The 22,054-nt window shown below is 49.8% G+C and overlaps 1 protein-coding gene across 1 annotated transcript in view; it reads right to left on the bottom strand.

Annotated features, from left to right (window-relative positions):
• Positions 1–22,054, bottom strand: part of DOCK1 (dedicator of cytokinesis 1) — a 491,536-nt gene that overhangs the window by 291,152 nt on the left and 178,330 nt on the right. Inside the window, exons 25-26 of the mRNA XM_062215058.1 lie at positions 16,395–16,501; positions 784–911 (exon numbers count right to left, since the gene is read on the bottom strand). Of these exons, the coding sequence (XP_062071042.1) occupies positions 784–911; positions 16,395–16,501 (235 nt within the window). The remainder of the gene's footprint in view (positions 1–783; positions 912–16,394; positions 16,502–22,054) is intronic.

Consider the following 22,054-nt stretch of genomic DNA (forward strand, 5'->3'; position numbering starts at 1 on the left):
TCTGTCTTGCTTTTGCGCACTGAGGCGCTGTGTTCCAGACGCACCTTCTGTGTGTAGGCGCGCGTCTCCCGCTGCCAGTCAGGCTTGAAGTCACCTGGGCACTCTGTCCCCGGCTCTACCGAGCGTTACATCTTAGGGGTCTCCTGTCTCTATCACTTCCCTCTTTCTACACGTGTGTGCACATGGAAACAAATGTGTCACGCTGGGGATGGGAGGCAGAGGGTCAGATTTTTCCACTTGTGCCTCTATCAGCTTCTGTCCAAAAAAATTAGTCACTGGAATACACATGCATTTATAAAAGCTAAAGGAAATACAGCCCAGGGCAGAGGCCACACCAGGCAGGGACAGACAGTGTTACAGTGTTAGCGTGTGGGGGAAGAGCCGAGAGCTGCTCCTCTCACTGTAACCTTAGCAACACTCTGGGCTTTGGGGGGGGTGGGCCAGGACCTGTGCATGCATTACTTAAATAAAAATAAGAATTAAAAGAAAGAATGCAGGTAATTGGCCAACCTTTAGCATCAATGCCTTTTTCTCTGAATTTAAGGATTAAAATCGAGGTCTTGGGATGCCTTGTGCATTGAGGAGATACAGGAAGTAACCTAATTTCAATGCAGAATAATAAACATTATGCTATGTTCTTAAATAAAAATAATCTAAGAGTGCAACTCCACAGAGGGAAAGAGCCAGTGACCCTTCAGATGAAGCCCAGTGCTCCCCGGTGCAGAGCAGCCCAGTGCTCCCTGGTGTGCGGACACAGCCCCGCGCGGCCAGGCGGGCACTCACCACGTCCTTCCTGTACAGCACCTCCAGAACGTTGCTCAGCAGCTGGCAGCAGGCCTCCAGTTCTTCCTGTCTCTCCAGGTGGTGTTTGAGCTGCTCGGTCATCATGGGGAGCAGGATCTCCCTGCAGTCTGCCGGGGACACAGGGCCAGTCAGTGACGCCTACCGCCAGGGTGAGACGCTGCTTGCCCTGCCGCACGGGAGCCTGACCCGGGGAGAGGGCCGGTGTCCTGACCACAGGGGCCTCGTGTCTATTGCCTTGTCAGTAATTGACACATAAACACTAGCGTGTACATGCATCTCTGCCGTACGAAGACACAGATCATGGAGGGGCAGGCATTGGGGTGCAGCGGTTCCACTGCTGTCTGGGATGCCAGCATCCCCTGGCAAAGAGCCAGGGATCAAGCTCTGCCTATGCTGTCCATCCAGCTTCCCGCAAATGCACAGGGAAGCAGATGAGGGTCCACGTACATAGGTTACTGCCACCCACAAGAGACCCAGACAGAGCCCCGGCTTCAGCCTGGGCCAGCCCCAGCTCTGGTGGGCATGTGGGGAGTAAACCACAAGATGGAAGGCTGATTCTCTCTCCTTCTCTCCCTCCCTCTCTCAACCTTTCAAATAAATAAATAAATAAATAAGTCTGAAAAGAAAAATGTCCTAGAAAATGGAATTAAAAGGTAAGTTTATTTGGGGAGAAAAACTTGCAATCCATGCACAATTGTTGAAAATTCATGAACTATGCATACTATGAAAAATTATACAAGAATTTCAAAGTTTTCTGCACCCAAATAAGCTTATCTTTTAATTCCACTCTCCATGAACACCCTGAAGTACCCTCATACATAAATATAAATTCACATAAATATACGACTCACAAGCATTCACAATACATGACACACATCCTAGAGTGGACACATGACACAAACACACTCATATTTGGTGCTTCTTAACTCTAGCTATAATTCGGTGATTTGCTATATGAAAACCATCACACAACAAAGACTGGGTGAACCGCAGGTTCTTTCACCTATTCCTAGTTCCCTCAAGTCGGATGGACCAGCCCTGGACTGTGGCACCGTGGGCTGAGGAAGGCTGGGCAAACAGACATTAGGCAAAGTGACCCAGACAGGAAATGTGGCCGTAACAGCCGAGGACGCTGGAACATGAGGGCCACGTCCAAGAAAGCTCGGGGTTTCAGATAGAAGCATGGACACGATGCTCAGAAAATAAAACAGCAATAAGGAAATGGCTACAAATAAGATTTAAAATGCAGTTCCTGTCTCTCCCAATTGGAGATCCAATGCGATCCAAGCGCCACCCACACTTGGGCTTGGCCCATGTGCTCACAGCACCGGCTCTGTATTTTGATCCCTACCCAGCCATTCTCCTTTAAAATGCAGAGCACGGGAGCAGAGACCTCAATGTTTGGGAACAGTAAATAATGTTTAGCTGGGTTTTAGGACTTACATCATTAATGATACATAAAAGTATGTTTTGCATTCCTGCCTCCTGGGCCTTTTATATATATGAAAACATAAAATGAGCAAGCAACATCGGAGTGGTTCCTACAAGCATGCAAAACGTCGGCAGAACTGTGCCCAAGACAACCCTATAATGAACGACCAAGGGGAGGCAGGTGCACAGGGCACACAGGGAGAAGGAAGAGATCAGGAAGAACATGAACCCTTCTGGCCCCACCATCTCCCTGGCGACCCCGGATAGGCAGTTCACGGCAAGGTTTTTTCAAATTCCATATGGATTTGCTCCCTAGGAAAGAATGCCCCAGCAACTCTGTTTTTTCAGGAAGAGCTGTGCTCAGTGAGTAGATGGGAATCCACTTGCCCACTTCAGAATCCCAGTAAGGATTCTTCAGGCAGATGCCATGCAGGAGAGGCCGCCACCTCAGCCTTACTGGCAATGATGTCCACAATCCACAGGGGTCAGGGAGGAGGCCCCAGTGGTCCCTCCACATCTGGGCCTCACATGGATTTCCTTATATTCCCACTCAACCCATCTGAGATCCCAGAGTAAGAACGGAGGCCTCACGGAAGGTGTCTCTCTCAGGGGCACTGCAAAAAGCCAAGATCTGCTGGGCCTGTGGGAGGCTGCACCCTGCACTAGCGCTGGGGCCACCGGAGGATGGAGCTGCTCCAAGGGTATGCACCAGGACATGCCTCCTGGGAGGGAATCCAGAACAGGAACATGCTGACATCATTTCCAACAACACCCCCAAGTCCCCATGTCCTTCTTACAGAATCCCAAAGTCCACAAACCACCTCTACCCTCAGGCATGCCTGACCAGCTGCTGACCTGAACCACAAAGCTCCATCCCAGGTAGGGGCTACACCCTCCACAACCGGCCAGAGAGGTTCCTGGGCTAAGTTTACCCAAGCCCCGCCCTGCCCAGGACCTTCTGTGTGTTCTCCTCCACCCCCACCATAACATCTCCAGGGCGTCCTCTTTCCCTTCGACTGGAAACACACGGCCATTATGTCTACCCTCAACATGGGGCCACGCAGTCCTCACTAGAGCTGCCACCAAACTGGAGGAGAAGCCAAATTCCCAAGGCATCAAGAAGTCACAGCCACGAAGATGAAGCAGGTGAAGGCATTCGATGACGATGTGACTAACAGGAAAAAGTGACTTACCATGGATCTATGTGGAAGCAACCTTAGGGGAGACCCAAGGAGAGAAGATCTAGCAGACCGGTCCATATAGGAGAGAAAAAGGGGTGTGTCCAAGAATGGTTCTAGAAAATCAGAGGAACAGGTCTGGACCCAGAGGACAGCAGAGCTGTGCCCTAAGGATCTGGTACACAAATACCTTGACGCTACTACCCCCCACCCCATCAACTTGCATCTGTTGAATGGTGAGGAAGGACCTGCAGCCTAGAGCAACCTCATCCTTAGGAGACATCAGAAGGAAAAACACGTCAGAAGATCTTTGACAGGAAACCCGGTTTCCATGGACGGTCTCCTGGAAGATGCAGCCAACAGCACACAGACTTGTGTGTGCACACGCAGGTACGGGAGAGTGTGTTATGTATGAGTGTTTGGTTTAATCTGCAATTACATGGGTTTGGTATCAAAGAGTCGGTAGTTAAGGCAGGTCCACTTCCCAGTGCTGTTGCCAGTCCTCAAACAATGATGGGTATTGGACAAACCAGCTTTCTCAACTAAAAGTATCCAAAGAAAATCAATGCCTCGGAACTACATTATCCAACACAATAGCTACTCACTCGCCCAACGTAAAACCTAACAAACTTTTCTCAAAGCCTCATTTTTTAAGGGGCTTTCGTTTTTCTGCATTCAAGGCTATAGACTATATGGTTATTTCAAGAATGGGTAGGGGTGCAGGTTTGACATAACAGTAAGACCCTCGGATTTCGCTGTACATCTAAGGGGCAAGTTGCGAGCACGCCACACAGGTGCACACAGACACACACGCCCCCGCAAGGATGAGGGAAGTTGCAGTGCACAAGAAGCCGTACTGGCAACCAAAGAAGGGGACTCCCTGTCATGTCCTCGTTGTCCCCACCTGAGGCCAGGAACACCCTTCCCCATGAGCCGAACGTCTTCTCTGTGCCAAGCCAAAACGAGAAGGACATTTGAAATAATCTGCTCGTGGTAACTTCTCGAGAACTCTGAAACCAGGAGTCTCGTAGTGTAGACCACTCTGGAAAGTGTCTTGATCAGGTCACCCACACACACAATACAACTTACTATATATTATATAAATATTATTGTTTATCATTATTGTTACATTATGTATATAATAATATAACAGGAATCATAGAAGAAGCCACAAAACCTCTCCTACTCAGGAGTGACCTCTGGGTCGTGGGCACGTTACTGCAACTCTGCACATCTCAATTTTTCTCCAAAGCTGCCCAGTGAGAAAGCGAGTGGGTGCCTCTGGAATGCACTGTGGGCACTAAATGATCTGCTGTGTCTATTGTCAGACAGTGAGCACACACTACACGTGGCTATTAAGAAATAATAATATCGTGCAAAGCCATCCTTTTCAACTAAATGCACACAAAGGAAAACTAACATCCCAGAATTTGCTATCCAACAGTGCGGTCAGCAAGCACTTGGGATTTTACTATCACCACTGAGAAATGCACTTGTTGATTTTCTGAATTCTTGAAAATATTTATTATTTATTTGAAAGGTAAATGAGAGAGAGGTGGGGAGACTGAGAGAGATCTATAAATGGCTTCATTCCACAAATGGCTGCAACAGACACGGCTGAGCTACACTGAAGGAAGGAGCCAGGAATTCCCTGTGGGTCTCCCACGTAGCTGACAGGGACTCAAATACTTGAACAACCACTTGCAGGGAGCGGGATCAAAAGCAGAGTAGCCAGGACTTAAACCAGCGCTGGGCCATAGGAAACCTGCATCCCCACTGCACCAGAATGCCTGCCCTGCTATTTAAATTCTTAATTAACATAAATCCAAATGTAAAAAGTAATACTGGGTTTCATTATTGGAACCAATTATTTGGAACAACTTGAGTACATAAATACAGCTTTTCAATGCTGAATTTATCAAATGATAAAAATAAAGATCAAGTTTCTCTGATGAAAATTTAGCATCCAATTAAGCTGTGCTTTAAGTGTAAGACACACCCTGGACTAAGGGTGAGAAAAGAATATAAATTATGCCATTAGTTATTCACAGACTGAATTCACTTTGCAATGATATTTTAGACAAAATACATTACTGAAATGCACTGCATCAATTGCTTTGTGCTTTTATTTAATGTGGCGACTAGAAAATTCTAAATTGCGTGTGTGACTCACAGAATGCGAGCTAGCACAGCGGATGCCAGGAGCAGTGCTGAGGACCTCATTTTAATTGACAGGTGTCCTCACTATAAATCGATTCAAGGCCATGGCTTTCTCCTGCCAGATACCCCATCCCGTGTATGTGGGTCCAGGACTCAGCAGTGCCCATAAGGACTGCCTCAAGACATAACGGGGGGGGGGGGGGGGCGGCACTGTGGCGCCCTAGGTTAATCCTCTGCCTGCAGTGCCGGCATCCCTTATGGGCACTGGGTTCTAGTCCCAGTTGCTCCTCTTCCAGTCCAGCTCTCTGCTGTGGCCCAGGAGGGCAGTGGAGGATGGCCCAAGTGCTTGGGCCCCTGCACCAGCATGGGAGACCAGGAAGGACTGGCTCCTGGCTTCGGATCGGTGTAGCTCTGGCCGTTGAGGCCATTTGGGGGATGAACCATCGGATGGAAGACCTTTCTCTTTCTCTCTCTCTCTCTCACTGTCTGTAACTCTGTCAAATAAATAAATAAATAAATCTTAAAAAAAAAAAAAAAAAAAGACATAACAGGGACCTAAAAGGAAGCTAGGATGTGCTTCCACAGCTCTGCTTTCTTGGCCATGCAGAGACATCAGTGAAGGAGCTCAGGCCAGGGTGGGCGCAGACACCATGCGAATGGGCAGTGGGCACCCCAGCTGCACCCTCCTCGCCTTCCCCCAGGGGTGCGCCGTGACTACACACTCTAGGCACAGACACCATGCGAATGGGCTACGGGCACCCCAGCTGCACCCTCCTCGCCTTCCCCCAGGGGTGCGCCGTGACTACACACTCCAGGCACAGACACCATGCGAATGGGCAGTGGGCACCCCAGCTGCACCCTCCTCGCCTTCCCCCAGGGGTGCGCCGTGACTACACACTCCAGGCACAGACACCATGCGAATGGGCAGTGGGCACCCCAGCTGCACCCTCCTCGCCTTCCCCCAGGGGTGCGCCGTGACTACACACTCCAGGCACAGACACCATGCGAATGGGCAGTGGGCACCCCAGCTGCACCCTCCTCGCCTTCCCCCAGGGGTGCGCCGTGACTACACACTCCAGGCACAGACACCATGCGAATGGGCAGTGGGCACCCCAGCTGCACCCTCCTCGCCTTCCCCCAGGGGTGCGCCGTGACTACACACTCCAGGCACAGACACCATGCGAATGGGCAGTGGGCACCCCAGCTGCACCCTCCTCGCCTTCCCCCAGGGGTGCGCCGTGACTACACACTCCAGGCACTGGACGTCTGCTCATCTTCAGCCGCAGGGGCCAAAGGGAGGATGATTAATGCTCTGCTAATGGGCACGGTTAAAAATATTAATCTTTATGGAAGGCATTCAACAGGCATCATCAGCTTATAATGCCGAGGCCGAATATCCATCTGTAAGCCCATTACAGCACTACATTAAGGCAAGATGCAAATACAAGAATGAATTTGTCCATTTAAAACACTCATTTTTATGAACACTGAGTAATGTGCTTCTTAATTTTTAGTTTGGCCACATTAAACAAATGATCCATAAAGTGCATTTAATAACCTTGTATGTGCCTCAGAGAACTGAAATCCAGAAAAACACTTTTCATGAGAATTAAGCATTGTGAGCCATTTATATGGGGGACGCTTCCTTTTCATCTTTCATAGACAAACGTCTTATGGTTCCATCATCTACGAATCCTGCACCACATGTTTCAAAGTATTGACATGAGTTATTTCCCACACACAAGTCTGCAAGCAACAAACATGCAAGAAGATGGTGTCCGTAGCACCAACTCATCTATACATTGTACAAACATGGGAACCAGGAGCCCAGCACCTGAGCCCAGATTAGTATACCTCAGGGCAATGACTCATACATGTGCACATGTATGCGAACATGGAGGACTGGGGCATATTTACATGCAAAATGCAAAATAATTTCCAGTCCCAGGAGGAGAAATCGATATCAAGTCACCCTTGGTGGACCCATCTCCTGCCTCAACGCCTGTTTCCCAGTTGTAGAATGAAGCCACACAAGTGCAGTGTTTCTATGGCCACAGGCAAGGCTGCACCTTAGCCGTGCTGGTCAGAAACAGGGTAACCTGCATTCAGCCTTCATTGCTGATGTCATTGACTCAGAACTCAGAGGGTGACAGAGCAGGTAAAAGGACCCTTTTAATCGGAAAAGCACAAGAGCATGCAGCTCACTGACCACTGGACAAGGGGCCGGCCGGCCGGCCAGTGACACGTCTTCAGAGTCAGCACGGGCCTGGCAAAGGGAGCCATCTCCAGGAAGATGGGACTGGGAAGTGGACACTTTGCATCCTTTAGCTTGGAGAACTAGAATAATAGGGGTTAAATGTGTCCTGCAGTAACAAATACTTTGTCAAAAGGAAGAGATGAAGGAAGCATCAATGGAGAAAAGTCTTAAATGAGTCCCATTGTAGGTAGTTCAAAAAAAAAAAAATGAGAAGGTCTCAAGGTAGGTGCCAGGAAAGATTCTTTGGGAAGAACTGGCTAGGCTGGGGGACAGAAGTGGATCCAGGGACTTGGGGAGTTCAGAAAGAATCCTAAGGGCCTGACAGTCCATGGGCTGCAGGACAAGAAGACACGGAGGGAGACTACACAGGACTCTGGGGGCTGCACACTTTCTTGACCAGAACAAAGGTAACGAGGAATTGTGATCATGGTTGATGTTGAGACCTGGGAAACAGTCTGGAACGAGGCTGCCTAGATTGACCTACGTCAGTCACAGACACACCTGGCTGCAGGTCAGGAAATCCCAGCACCCCCACCCATCCACACAGGAGCTTAGCTCTATGTCTCAGTGTTACACTGGTTGTTCCCTACAGAGACCTGTCCGGCGCAGTGGGAAGAGCCCAGCTCAGCCTGCCGTCCCCTAAGTTCCGCTTTATGACCCCTTCTCCTGCTGCATAAATCTCTCCCTGAGTGCACACGGCTTCTCCCAAGATGAACTGAACCTGACCTCACATTATTCACATAAGCATCTCATTGTCAGGACAACTGATGGGGCAGGGGAAGTGTATGCAAAACCATGCTGACCAGAAACAAAAGTCCAATCAGAGGTGGGCAGGGAACAAAGTCATAGACCCTAACGTGTTTAGATCACAAACAGGGCTGTGATAACCTGAACACAGGTAAGAATCCCCACATAAAAGAGACGAGAAAAAGCACTAAAACCCCAAGAACATAAAGCACGACATTGTATGATTTATGTATATTTAATTTACATAGGTGTTTGTTTATTCATTTGTTTGTTTTCTTATTCCACATGGCATTTGAAAGTGCGTTTTGTTTTCAGAGGGCAGTACTCGTGCAGCAGGCGTGAAAGGGTTAAAGAAAAGTGGGCGATGGCTTTGATAGAAGTCAATTTCTGCATCAGCACCAGGGTAGTGGACAGCTCCCCAGCCGGGACTTTTCTGGCTTCACAGATCTGGCTTCTGCCTTAACCAGATGCCCTGGTTTGTAAGTGGAAACACTTACTCAGGGTCGGCGTTGTGCAGCAGCAGGGTAAGCCTCTGCTCCTGACACCAGAAACCCATAGGAGCACTGATTGGCATCCCAGCTACTCCACTTCCAATCCAGCTGCTCCCTGCTAATGCACCTGAGCGTGGAGGATCGACCCCTGCCACCCATGTGGGAGACTCAGATGGAGTGCTGGACTCCTGGCTTCATCCTGGCCCAACCCTGGCTGTTGCGGCCATCTGGGGAGTGAACCATCAGATGGAAGACCTCCCTCTCTCTGTAACTGTCCTTTTCAAATAAAACTCTATTTTAAAAAGTTTACTTGTTTCCACTTCTCCATTTTAATATGACAACTCTGAAGACTTCCAGAAGAACCCAACACACTAACAGTCCTGAGCCCATAGTAGGTGATCAGTAAGTTACGATGGAATTGACATAATTATGTAGCTGAAAAGGGGTTCCCTGTTGCAGATTCAATAAGCCATTTCTTTTTTTTTTTTTTTGATAGGCAGAGTGGATAGTGAGAGAGACAGAGAGAAAGGTCTTCCTTTTTGCCGTTGGTTCACCCTCCAATGGCTGCTGCAGTCGGCGCATCATGCTGATCTGAACCCAGGAGCCAGGTGCTTCTCCTGGTCTCCCATGCGGGTGCAGGGCCCAAGCACTTGGGCCATCCTCCACTGCCTTCCCGGGCCATAGCAGAGAGCTGGCCTGGAAGAGGGGCAACTGGGATAGAATCCAGTGCCCCAACCAGGGCTAGAACCTGGTGTGTCGGCACCGCTAGGTAGAGGATTAGCCTGTTAAGCCACGGCGCCGGCCTCAATAAGCCATTTCTAAAAGCCTGTCCCTGTTCCAACAAATGGTCTTTCAAAAACATATGTAATAAAATTATAGAATGATATGCAGAATGAGGGACGAGAAAGATACAGCACTGCAGATAAATGCTAGCCCAAGAAATGAAAAAACAGAAGAGAAACTGATGTTTATATTCCACGATTATTTAAAAGAATCCGTCTTCAGGGTTCACAGCTGGTAATGTTCATTAGAAGTCATCAGCACAACTATCTAATTAAAGTATTCCAGAATGCTGTGGGTGTGCTACACTGAGTGACTCTGGCAAAATTAGCCACAGCCCCAATTTTTCTTTCTGCACAACATCCATCAAGCTAACAAAAACTATTTCAGAGTAGCTCTGGGATTAAAATCTATTTTCCACACTGAGCAAGTTCAAGAGATGTTATTTTGATTTGTTTATGGGTTAAAGAACTAGGAAGGTATATTTTGCTACAAGTCTAAATTAAACATGCAGTTTTTCTGTTCTGTGCTTAAAGCATAGGAAAATGAGGAACAGGGAGATTTTTAGAGACGTCAATTTTCCACCCCTATCAGAGTGTGCCAGTTCCTGTCCTGGCTGGTTGACTTCCAATCCAGCTTCCTGCTCATGGAGGCAGGTGCGTGTCAGTTCAAGTATAGGCATTTGGGGAGTGAACCAGCGGATGGAAGATTCCCTCTCTCTCTCTCTCTCTCTCTCTCTCTGTGTGGGGTGTGTGTGTGTGCGTGTGTGTGTGTGTGTGTGAGTCTACCTTCTAAAGATGACAAAAAATAATGTTTTAAATAGTCTAGAAATCTTTCAGATCTCACTGCAAGTCCCAAGTCCCAGGAGAGAGCAGGGACTTGGCCCTCCAGCTTCAAAGGCTTCTGTAATGAACGTCTCCACACGACGAGGGAGCGTTTGACTCTGCTGGATAACTGGCAGAATCGTTCACCTTCAAAACGGGAATGCACAGAATAGTTTAGACTCCACAGATCTATACTCTTCGGAAGCTTGGAATTGTTCAAAACTGGACACAAATGAAGTTTGTAGGGGCCGACGTCTTCCAGAAGCCTGTCTGTGATGGCGAGGGCGAGCGGCAAGGGATGGCAGGGTAAGAGGACACAGCACAGTTCCCAAGCTCACGCACTGCTGGGGACCCACACGGGAGAGGCCTGCCAGGACCCCTCGCTCTTCAAATCGGAAACATTCTCCAAAAACAGCAAACTTAAGGCAAGGAAAAAACACAGCGAGCCCTAAAATAAAATGCATGAATTGCTTTGGTCCCTTCCCAAATGGGGACATGGAAACAGCGCATCATGGAAGGTGAAGAAATGATTCAGCATTAAATGGGAAAAGCTGCCCCAAGGTCCCAGGCTTAGAAGTCAAGGGAACAGTGCCCACATGTGTCAGGACACGGTCACGCGTGTCAGAGGACACGTCCTGAGAGCTCCCCCACGTCCCTTCTCAGGCATCTCACAAGTACGGCCACTGCTACCGACTGATAGATATAAAAGTGAATGCTAGCAAGGGTTGATTCATTTTATGCCAATTTCTATAATGTAAAACATTTCTATGGGCATAAATCCCAAACTTCAGTGTTCTGGCTTAATTTAATTACACTGAAACTTTTCATTTCTGTAACAGGCTTTAAGCTTTAATTTTCTTAGTTTTTGTCAGATATGTGGGCAACAATATAATCGCATGGAACAAAGCTACAAATGCATGAATTACAAAGGGTTGACCTTTCCCTCTCGTTGCGTCTTGCTTTGAAAATCTGCTCACTCCACACCACAGATCATATGCAGGAGTCATCGTTTTGTGAAGCACATAATCTACTTAGCCAGCTTTCAAGTAGTCAAGTCACATCGTGTGACAACGCTTGGAAGCCATTACAGCCCATTCATTGGCTATCGTGCCCAGCATGCTAACGAGCCGAAGCCCTTCACCTCAGCTCGGGAGCCGGGATGGGAACACCCAAGGTGGATGCGAGACACCGGCCCAGGGACCAGTGCTGTGCACGCCGTGCCTTTAAGAATAATGCCATTCCTGGGCTACCATCAGCATACATCTGAACAAAAGACCTCAATAAAATGCAGTGATGCTTAGGATGTGATTCAAAATATCTGGAAGAGAAGAAAGATGAACAACAGCTGATAAGTGTGAGGCCGGATGCTGGGTGCCTGGATGCATGTTGCACCTTTCTCTACACTTTTCTGCATATTTGAAAATTTCCACAATTTAAAGACAAAGCAGCTTGAATCCTTAAGTAGAGCTGAACCAACCCCTAATCCTATTTCCACAAAACTGGAGCCACTGGACCAGCTCCAAGCAGAAGGCAATGTTGATTTTGCAAGAGAGCTCACAGATGAGCCTCCAAGGTCCACTCTTCCTCCTCAAAAGAAAACTGGCCCCTCACTCCCCCCCGCACTGTGCCGGGATCAAGCAATCCAAGCCAAGCCCAGGAGCGATGGGCAGCTTCCCCGTGAACCTTACCCTTCCCCTCCCTTGGCTCCAGTGACCTGCACACGTGTGCTACTGTTCCTGCTTCCTTCTCTGCACCACCTCTGGAAGCCAAGTGCTGGTTTAGAACATCTGGATATTTTCCATTTACTTAACAATCAGGCATCAAGGATGTGCCTGGAGCCAGGCACTGCTCAAAGGGGCAGCATCAGAGGAACAAACAAGAGGAACAAGGCCCCACTGGGAAAGCTCTCATTCCAGGGAGGGACCACAGACAATGGCGAGTACAAGGAAAGAGACGCAATCACTTCTCGAAGTCACTTCTCGTGAGGGTAGTGCCTGGCGGGGGGCGGGGGGCAGTGTGGGCAAGCATCATGCAATCCCTGAGGGCCCAGGGGGAACCAGCAGGTTGGACCCTCTGTGAGCACAGGGTGGCAATGACAGCAGTCACTGTGTCCTCATGCAACCTGGTTCCACCCAAGCTGGGGCCAAACAACTCCTTTTATCCCAAAAGACCCAGCCCCCGCGGTAGCCCAAAAACGCAGCTGAGACATCCTGAGTTTCCATGTCCTCCAAGTGAGAGAAATCAGAAAAGCAGAGCTGAAAACAGCCAGGCCAAAGCCAGCAGGAACGGCACAGAGGGATGGCGTCAGTGTCGGGGTTCATGGCCAGCCTCTTGCTAACCGGCTCTTCCCACTGGCTCTGAAGGGAGACTCTCAGAGCCAGGAAATGTAGTTGCCATCAATGTAGACAGAAAAAGATGTTTACAGCAAAGCCACTAGAGCATTTCTTGTAGTGAGTGCAGAAACACACACACACACACACACAGGGAGAAGTCACTTGGGAACCTCACCCGTACCCTGGAGCCCCAGGGAGGAACCCAGAGGACAAGTGGTGACAAGTCCTGACCAGAACCTCAACAGATGCTTACTAAGGGCTGGCACACCCAGCAGCATGTGCAGCTAAACTCAGCCGAATGCACTTCTAAAGATGTGGACACACAGAGAGTTGATGTGACGGATGCCGCTGGGACTGGGGAACAGGACAAAGGGATGACATTTCTTATAAATTAACAAGCAACAGAACAAAGCATGAGAAGCAGCCATCATATCTCATCAGAAAATGGTTTGGCTTTAAATATTTATACCCGGGTGGCACAGGATATTTTGCAAAAATAATGACATCTCTGTAAGAACAGACAGGGCAGAGGATTTGATCTGATGAATCTTTTTTGACGAGGAGGTAAGAGCAGATGACGGCTCTGGAGGAGCAGAGAGCTTCTTCCAAAGGAAAAAAAAATCAGGGCTGTCTCATCCATCCTTGCCCAAAAAGGCACTTCACAGTCACAGCCTGAAGCGGGGCCGTGTTCACGCTGGCCGATGCACCGGGCAACACTTCCAGGCGATCACTGAGTGTGCGCGGGCCCATCTGGCCTGTCCATCAGGGTCTGACAACGCCGACTGACTGTCAGTTCTGAAGCGGCTCCTAAGGCATGCGCTTCAGACTAACTTGGGCTTATTCTGCCCAGGATAATTTAGGATTCATCTATCTCATACAATCCCATTTATTATGTTGGGGACAACTCGCTATTAGCACCGAAATCCCAGCCTTGTGCTTAAAAAGAAAGCAGCCTAAAGGTTTCAACGCGTCACAGTACCCAATGGCTCCTTGTGGAACACAGCTAAGAATATTTATGGATGTGCATGCTGTGTATCTCCAAAGCACTACAAGACCAAAGTGAACACAGAAACGGGGCGTAGTAAAAGGAAGCACCTGCGCTGACATAATCGCCAACAAAAAAAAGCGCAAACTTTCCATCAGCTTAAAAAAGTTTCCGGGGCCGGCGCCGTGGCTCACTAGGCTAATCCTCCACCTGCGGCGCCGGCATCCCATATGGGCACCGGGTTCTAGTCCCAGTCAGAGCGTCAGATTCTGTCCCGAATGCTCCTCTTCCAGTCCAGCTCTCTGCTGTGGCCCAGGAAGGCAGTGGAGGATGGCCCAAGTGCTTGGGCCCTGCACCCCATGGGAGACCAAGAGGAAGCACCTGGCTCCTGGCTTCGGATCGGCACAGCGCCGGCCATAGTGGCCATTTTGGGTCTCCACTCTCTATAACTCTACCTGTCAAAAAAAAAAGTTTCCACAACAAAAAAGTTTTCATTCAAATGTAATTTTGAAACATTCCCTTTTAATATTTTTCAAATGAACCTTTTATGTCTTAGATTCTTATTCAAAGGGAATGAAATGACATGCAGAACCAAGCTGCCGCAAAGAAATACTGAACAACTCATATATGTAAATATGTCCCCAAAAAGGTCTTCAGTGTAAAACCATTCAATAAAAGTGATTCAAAATTCATTTAAAATTTGCTGGATGTTACTATTCATTGACAGTTGATACCCACTGGCAGCTGAAATCAATGAAATGATGATGGTAGTGGTGATGACAGTATGAGTGCATGTGCAATATACATGCACATGTGTGTGTGCACGTGCATACATGTGTGCATGTGTGTGCATGCATGTAAGCATGTGTGTGAGTGCGCATGCATGTGTGTGCATGTGTGTATGCATAAGTATGTATGCATTGGCGTACACACATATATGCATGCATGTGTGTGCATGTATGTAAGTGTGCACGTATATATCCATGCCTTGGTGTGCACACATATATGCATGCACATGTATATGGGTGTGTGCACGTGTACATGTGTGTGTGATTATGTGTGTAAGTGTGTGTGTGTGCGTGCATTGGTGTGCACCCACACATATGCATGCCCATGTGACATGGCACTGGATGACTGGGACACATGTAACCTACCAGTAAGGCTCAGACAGGAAACTGCAGCAGTTTGACTTCCCCTACTATAAAGTGCAGTGGACACGAGCCCCGAAACATCCCCATGCTTTGGAGGAGACCTGGAGAGAGGGCAAGGGGAAGGTAGCCCTCCAGAGAAATCCCGGGCCAGGGACAGCCAGGAGCAATGGCTCCGTGGAGCTTCAGCGGACGTCTCTGGTGGAGGTGAGAAACGGACTGCTGCCGGAGAGGATTCTACTGGGAGAGCTACAGGAGGCTGCCCACTTCCTGGTTTCAAGTCCTCTCTCTGGAGCACCCCATGTATGCCCCGCCATGTTCTCCTACATGAGCCTTAGCAACAAGTAGACAGTGTAGTAACGCTTTCTGTAAAATTAAACCAAGAGGTAAGGATTGAGATCGTGGGCAAACACAGAGCCCAGCAGCCCTTGGCGCTCAGCCAGACACTGGGCGCGTTCTCCGTCCAGCCAGGAGCTCACTGACACCCGACTTCTGCACCCTTGAGACAGCCCAGCAGACGCACAACCCACTACGAGGACAAAGCAAACGAATGGTCGGGCCGAGGCAGTGTCTGGCCACAAATGGAACCGAATAAATCAGTGCCTCTCCGCTGGGGAGCCACTCAGCAGGCCTCACGTTTGCCTCAAATAAATGAGGGAGGCTGCGGAATTATGCAAAGGTTTTAAGCTTTCAATAAAACTGCTTGACAAGTGTAAAATATTAATTCAATCTGTCCAAATAGAAAGAAAATGATTAATAAAAAGGGTGGGGAGACAGCATGGGGAAATATAAGGTGTTCCACAGCATACAGGAGTTGAAGAATCATTAAAATTCTTATTATTTTGAGTAGGCTTTGATGAAAGCCTGTCAAAGAATGTGAAGTTAGACTAAGGCAGAACCATTACTTCTAAATTTAAAGAAAACTTGAATTCTTCCCTTGCAATCATCTCCCTGGAAGCAGGTGATTGCCTCCCCAGGACCGAAGCCCACGTTTCCCAGGGGACAATGGACACTGATTACCCCTGGGGTTGGGGCGCACCTGAATTACAGACAACGCGTTTTCACCTTCACTTTTCAGTGATCTGTTACCTACACTACATGCCAGTTACCACTCTTCTTGTAAGGGCCAAGTCTTCCTGTCTTGTAATGAAACTGTTTCAATTAGTTGCAACCTCCACACCTTTTGGCCAGGAGGGGAGAAGGCAGGGGCACCGAGGCCTGCAGACGATGGAGAATGAGCCGTGGGCCGCACTCACCGTGCTGGGTGAAGAGGTCGGTGTGGACGATTTCGATCAGGCAGCAGAGCTTCCGGAAGGTCAGCAGGCCCATGGGGACATTCAGAATGAATTCCGTGAACATTTTGCTGTAGACAACACGAGAGGAGTATTTCAGGGATGTGTGGCACAAGGCTGCCCGGCTGTTACGAGACAGGGCCATTAAATGGCCACCAGCAGGTTGGACAAGTCCCCTCCCACAATACAGGCCACGAGTGTCAGCCAAAAAGATAAATACATGATGTTTTAAAACGCTGCTTTTCACTTCACAGCCACTCAGATGGCTCTAATCCGAAAGACATTTCACAACAAGTGTTGGGGAGGACGCAAGCAAACAGGAACGATGAAGCTGGGGACAGAAGCTGAGGTGGCCTCTTGGGAAAACAACTGGGCGCTTCCTCAAAACGTTCACCACGGTTGCCGTGTCCCCCAGCAGTTCACTCCCAGCTGTACCAAAGAAGCACGAAAACACACATCCACACGAAAACCTGGACACGAACCCACGCGGCATCACTCAGCATTCAAACGGCAGAAATAATCCAAACAGCCACCAAATGGTGAACGGTTAATAAATAAAATGGAGTTTATCCACAGAACGTATTCACAAAAGGAAGGGAGCGCGGACACGCCTACCTCTGTGACACTCAAACACAAGGTAAAGCTACAGAGAAGGAACTCAGGTCAGCCACGAGGCAGGAACGGAAAGGACTAGGAGGGGGCACATGGTCATAACACTGGACTCCGTGGTGATGGCTGCACGTCTCTGCCAATACACTACAAAGCACTGCACGGAACACTCTGAAGCCAGCGACTTTACACCATGTAAATAACAACACGATAAAGCTGTTGTAGAAAGTTTACTCTTACAGATGGAAAAGACTGGTAAAAGAATATTGAATGAGAGAGCTCTGCTTAATCATTAAAGAAATGCAAATTAAAATGCTGAAATGCTGCTCAATCAATCGCATCAACAAAATTCTGCAAAGGATAATTCTGGGGCCAGTGCTGTCACCTGGCAGGCCCACATCCCGTCATGGAGGGCAGCTGGAGTCCAGGCTGCTCTGCTTCCCACCCGGCTCCCTGCTAAGGCAGCTGGGAAACAGCAAATGATGATGGCTCGGTTCCTGACCTCCTGCAGTCGTGTGGGATGCCTGGATGGAGCTCCTGCCCCTGGCTTCAGGCTGGTCTAATCCCAACTACTGTGTCCAATTGGGAAGTGAACCAGCAGATAGAAGATTTCTCTCCTTCTCTCTCTCTCTCTCTCTCTCTCTTTCTGTGTATGTGTTTGTTAATCCAACTTTCAAATAAGTCTTTTAAAAAATGGCACTTCTAAGGACCGGCACTGTAGCAGGTAAAGCCACTGTCTGTGGTGCCAGCATCCCATACGGGTGCTGGTTCGAGTCCCAGCTGCTCCACTTCCGATCCAGCTCTCTGCTATGGCCTGGGAAAGCAGTGGAAAATGGCCCAAGTGCTTGGGCCCCTACACCCACGTGGGAGACCTGGAGGAAGCTCCTGGCTCCTGGCTTTGAATCGGCACAGCTCCAGCCACTGCAGTCATCTGAGGAGTGAACCAGAGAATGGAAGACCTCCCTCTTCTCTCTCTCTCTCTCTCTCTCTCTCTCTCTCTCTCTGCCTCTCTGTAACTCTGCCTTTCAAATAAACAAATAAAATCTTTTTTTAAAAAAAGACAATTCTCACTATTGGGAAAACAGTCACCAGGAAGCTCTGGTGCAATGCTGGTGGAACCATCCAGAGGGCAACTGATGGTGTCTATCAGAAATATTTAAGAAAATGCAAGACCAAGTAATCCCACTTCTCCATGTATCCAGATAGTATAAAATAAGGACACACGGGACAATAGATTTACAGCAGATTTTATCCTAGCATCCAAGGTAATAAAAAACTGAAAACAACGTCACGTGCATCGGGCAGTATGAGGTTAGAGGGCTCCCTTTGTCACCAGAAGCCGGAATTACTGCCACTCACCAGCAGAGTGGTTACAGACAAGTGCGACCTGCCTAATAACAGACGCTACATCAGCCCACGGGTGTAAAGATCCACGGAGTAAACACGGGAAGTGCTTTCTCCAAAACCCGTTTCCTATGGAGAAAGCACACCGTGGATGGTAGGTCTGCGGCTACAGCGCAAAACAACGATGTGCCGGCAGGGAACGGAACGCTGCGAAGTTCCTGAACACGAGGACGCGGAAGCCGACTGCGTGACCTGGCAAACAAGACGTCTTAGGCACAGAACTGGTCACAAAGAGAGAACGCTGATGATTATAGGTTTGTGTGTGTGTGTCTCTGTGTGTGTGTGTACGTATGTGTGGAAGGGACCCAGAACTTTCTGATTACTTTTGGGAAGTGGACTGAAGTCTGAGTTACTCTCTTCTACAATCTTCTGTTTTCATAAAACATAAATTTTGTAAAAAAGGGAAAAAGCTCACACATGATCCTCATTATGAATTTATAAATCAGTACAGAGAACAGTGGAGGGAGCCACCTACGGACACAGGGCAGGCAACAGAAGCCTGGAGCGGCCCTGCAGAAGGAGGTATCTGTGGGGCTCCCAGCACAAGCCGCAGGCACCAATTACGGGCACAGATGAGGCTGCTGGGATGAGCCAGGACCTGTAAGAGGCAGGATGGGCGTGGAGCATGCCCACAGCCCTGCCAGCCACAGCCCTCATCTCGTCTTCCCAGCCCAGAGCATGCCCACAACCTTGGCCGGCCACAGTCCCCTCACCTCTTCCCAGCCCAGAGCATGCCCACGGCTCTGCCAGCCGCAGCCCCCACCTCCTCTTCCTGGCCCAAGCATGCCCACGGCCCTGGCCGGCCACAGTCCCCCCATCTCCTCCTCCGGCCCACAGCATGCCCACGGCTCTGCCAGCCACAGTCCCCCCCACCTCCTCTTTCTGGTCCCAAGCATGCCCACAGCCCTGGCTGGCCTCAGTCCCCCCACCTCCTCTTCCTGGTCCTGAGCGTGCCCACAGCCCTGGCTGGCCACAGTCCCCCCACCTCCTCCTAGCGTGCCCACGGCCCTGGCCAGCCGCAGTCCCCCCACCTCCTCCTCACTTCCGTAGCCCTGCGGATTGCAACACAGGTGTACAGTGAAGAGAGCTGGGAATTCCTCACCGCCCAAAAGCTGGGCCCAACCCCACGGTTTCCAATTCAGAAGCTCTGCGGAGAGGCAGACCTTTCACCGAGCAGCTACGACGCCACCTGGGAGGCCGACATCCCACCCCAGAGTGCCCTGGTTCCAGCCCTTGTCCTGGCACAACCCCAGCTTCCTGCTAATGTGTACCCTAGGAGGCAGCAGCGATGGCTCAGGAAGTTGGGGTCCTACCACCCACAGGGACACTGGACTAAGTTACCGGTTCTTGGCTGAGACCCTAGTTTAGCCCCTAATACTGGGCATTCAGGGAATCGAACACTGGATGGGAATTTGTGCTCACTCGCTCTCTCTTTCTCTCTCTCTCTGATTGTCTGCCTCTCAAATAAATAATACAAAAATTAAAGAAGAGGGTGTGGGGAAGAACTCAGGACTGGACACTCACTTTCTTTCTCTTTTTTTTAAGATTGTATTTATTCCTTGAAAGGCAGAGTTACAATGAGATAGAGCTAGGGAGATCGAACTTCCATCTGCTGGTTCACTCCCCAGATAGCCACAATGGACAAGGCTGGGCCAGCCAAAGGCAGGAGCCAGGGGCTTCTTCTGAGTCTCCCATGGGACCCAAGCATTTGGGCCATCTTCTACTATTTTCCTAGGCACATTAGCAGGGAGCTGGATTGGAAGTGGAGCAAACAGGATTTGAACCGGTGCCCACAAGGAATGCTGGTGCTGCAGGCGGCTACTTAACCCACTGCACCACAGTGCCAACTCCAGGACTGGACATTTTCTTTTCTTCTTTTCTTTCTTTCTTTTTTTTTTTTTTTTTTTTGACAGGCAGAGTTAGACAGTGAGAGAGAGAGAGAGAGAAAGGTCTTCCTTCCATTGGTTCACCCCCCAAATGGCCGCTACAGCCAGCGCTGCGCCGATCCGAAGCCAGGAGCCAGGTGCTTCTCCTGGTCTCCCATGTGGGTGCAGGGCCCAAGCACTTGGGCCATCCTCCACTGCCTTCCTGGGCCACAGCAGAGAGCTGGACTGGAAGAGGAGCAACCAGGACAGAATCTGGCACCCTAACCGGGACTAGAACCTGGGGTGCCGGTGCTGCAGGCGGAGGATTAGCCTAGTGAGCCGCGGCGCCAGCCAAGGACCAGACATTTTCTAACAAGTTCCCAGGGGCTGAAGCTACAGACATTTCTCAGACCACTTGGTAACAAACACACATCAAGGAGACGACCCCACAAAGACCAAGTGGACAAACTCACTGCCCATGGGCCCATTGCCTTCTCCTTTTCTTGTTGAAGGTCTGCGAAGTGCTAACCAGCACTGCTAGGGCCCCAGGAGCAGATGACAAATGCTGGCCAATGGGACAGTAAATCCTCAGGCACATCGGAGCCCAGTAACTGATGAGGGACGCGGCTCCCAGGAGACAGCAGCCCTGCGATTCCAGGGCAAGAGTGACCTGGGCCGGCCGTGAAGCACGGGGTGAGCCGGTCACTCTACACTCAGCTTGGCCTCATGGGCAGCAGGTGACACTCATGGGTCTCTAGGGGAGCTGCTCCCTGGCCTATGCAAACAGCGCCACCACCTGCAGCCAGTCCATCGTGTCAGATCAGAACAAAACGCACAGCGGATGCGGCCTGAGCTGGCAGGTGCTGGCGCTCAACAGCTATGCAGCCCATCTTCCCACAGCAGTGCTTACAGAGTGCGGAGACGGCCACAGACGGAAGCTCCCTGCCTGGGATGCTGAGGGCAACGAGTTCCAGCAGGAACAGGGAGGAGCAGCCCCAGCCCAGCTCCTCTCGGTGCCTAGCAACCGGCCTCCTCATGGCTGGCCTGGTTGGGTTTTGTAATTATTTCCTTACACAACAACGTCGGATTCCTCCTTCTGAGGGTCACAGCCCCTCACTGGGTATTTCACAGAGAATCTCCTGCTGCAGAAGCAGTGGGCGGCCACAAAGGAACATGCAAACGTCTACACTAAGATGTTGGGGAGCTGAAAACCAAAGCAAAGCCAGCAACACTGAATTCAGGGGCAGGCGTTTGGCCCGAGAGTTACAACACCACTTCAGACACCTGTGTCCCCTGGCAGAGGGCACCTGAGCTCCCAGCTCCAGCTCCCGACTCCAGCTTCCTGCCAATGCGGACTTGGAGGCAGCTGTGCTGGCCTAAGGGACTGCAAGCCCAACCCACGTGGGAAACGCAGAATGGGTTCCGGGCTATCAACTTCCGGCCCTGCCGCTGCAGGCACTTGGAGAGCAAACCAGCAGACAGGAGCCCTTTTTCTGTGTGTTTCTCTGAATCTGTTTCTCTCTCCCTCCCTCCCTCCCTCTGTCTGCTTTTCAAATAATTTTTAAAAATGACTGCTTTATTGGAAAAAAGATTAAATTCAAACTCTAAAGAATGCAAAAAAGCCAACTGGTATTACACACCTATGAGGCCATAAACAATGTTCTAAGGAAAACACTGCGATGGTTGACAGGTGCATTGTTGATGGACATTGCCACAGACGCCACCAACATCACACACTCCAGAACT

This window comes from Lepus europaeus, chromosome 17 (assembly GCF_033115175.1).
Source record: "Lepus europaeus isolate LE1 chromosome 17, mLepTim1.pri, whole genome shotgun sequence".
Classification (NCBI taxonomy): Eukaryota; Metazoa; Chordata; class Mammalia; order Lagomorpha; family Leporidae; genus Lepus; species Lepus europaeus.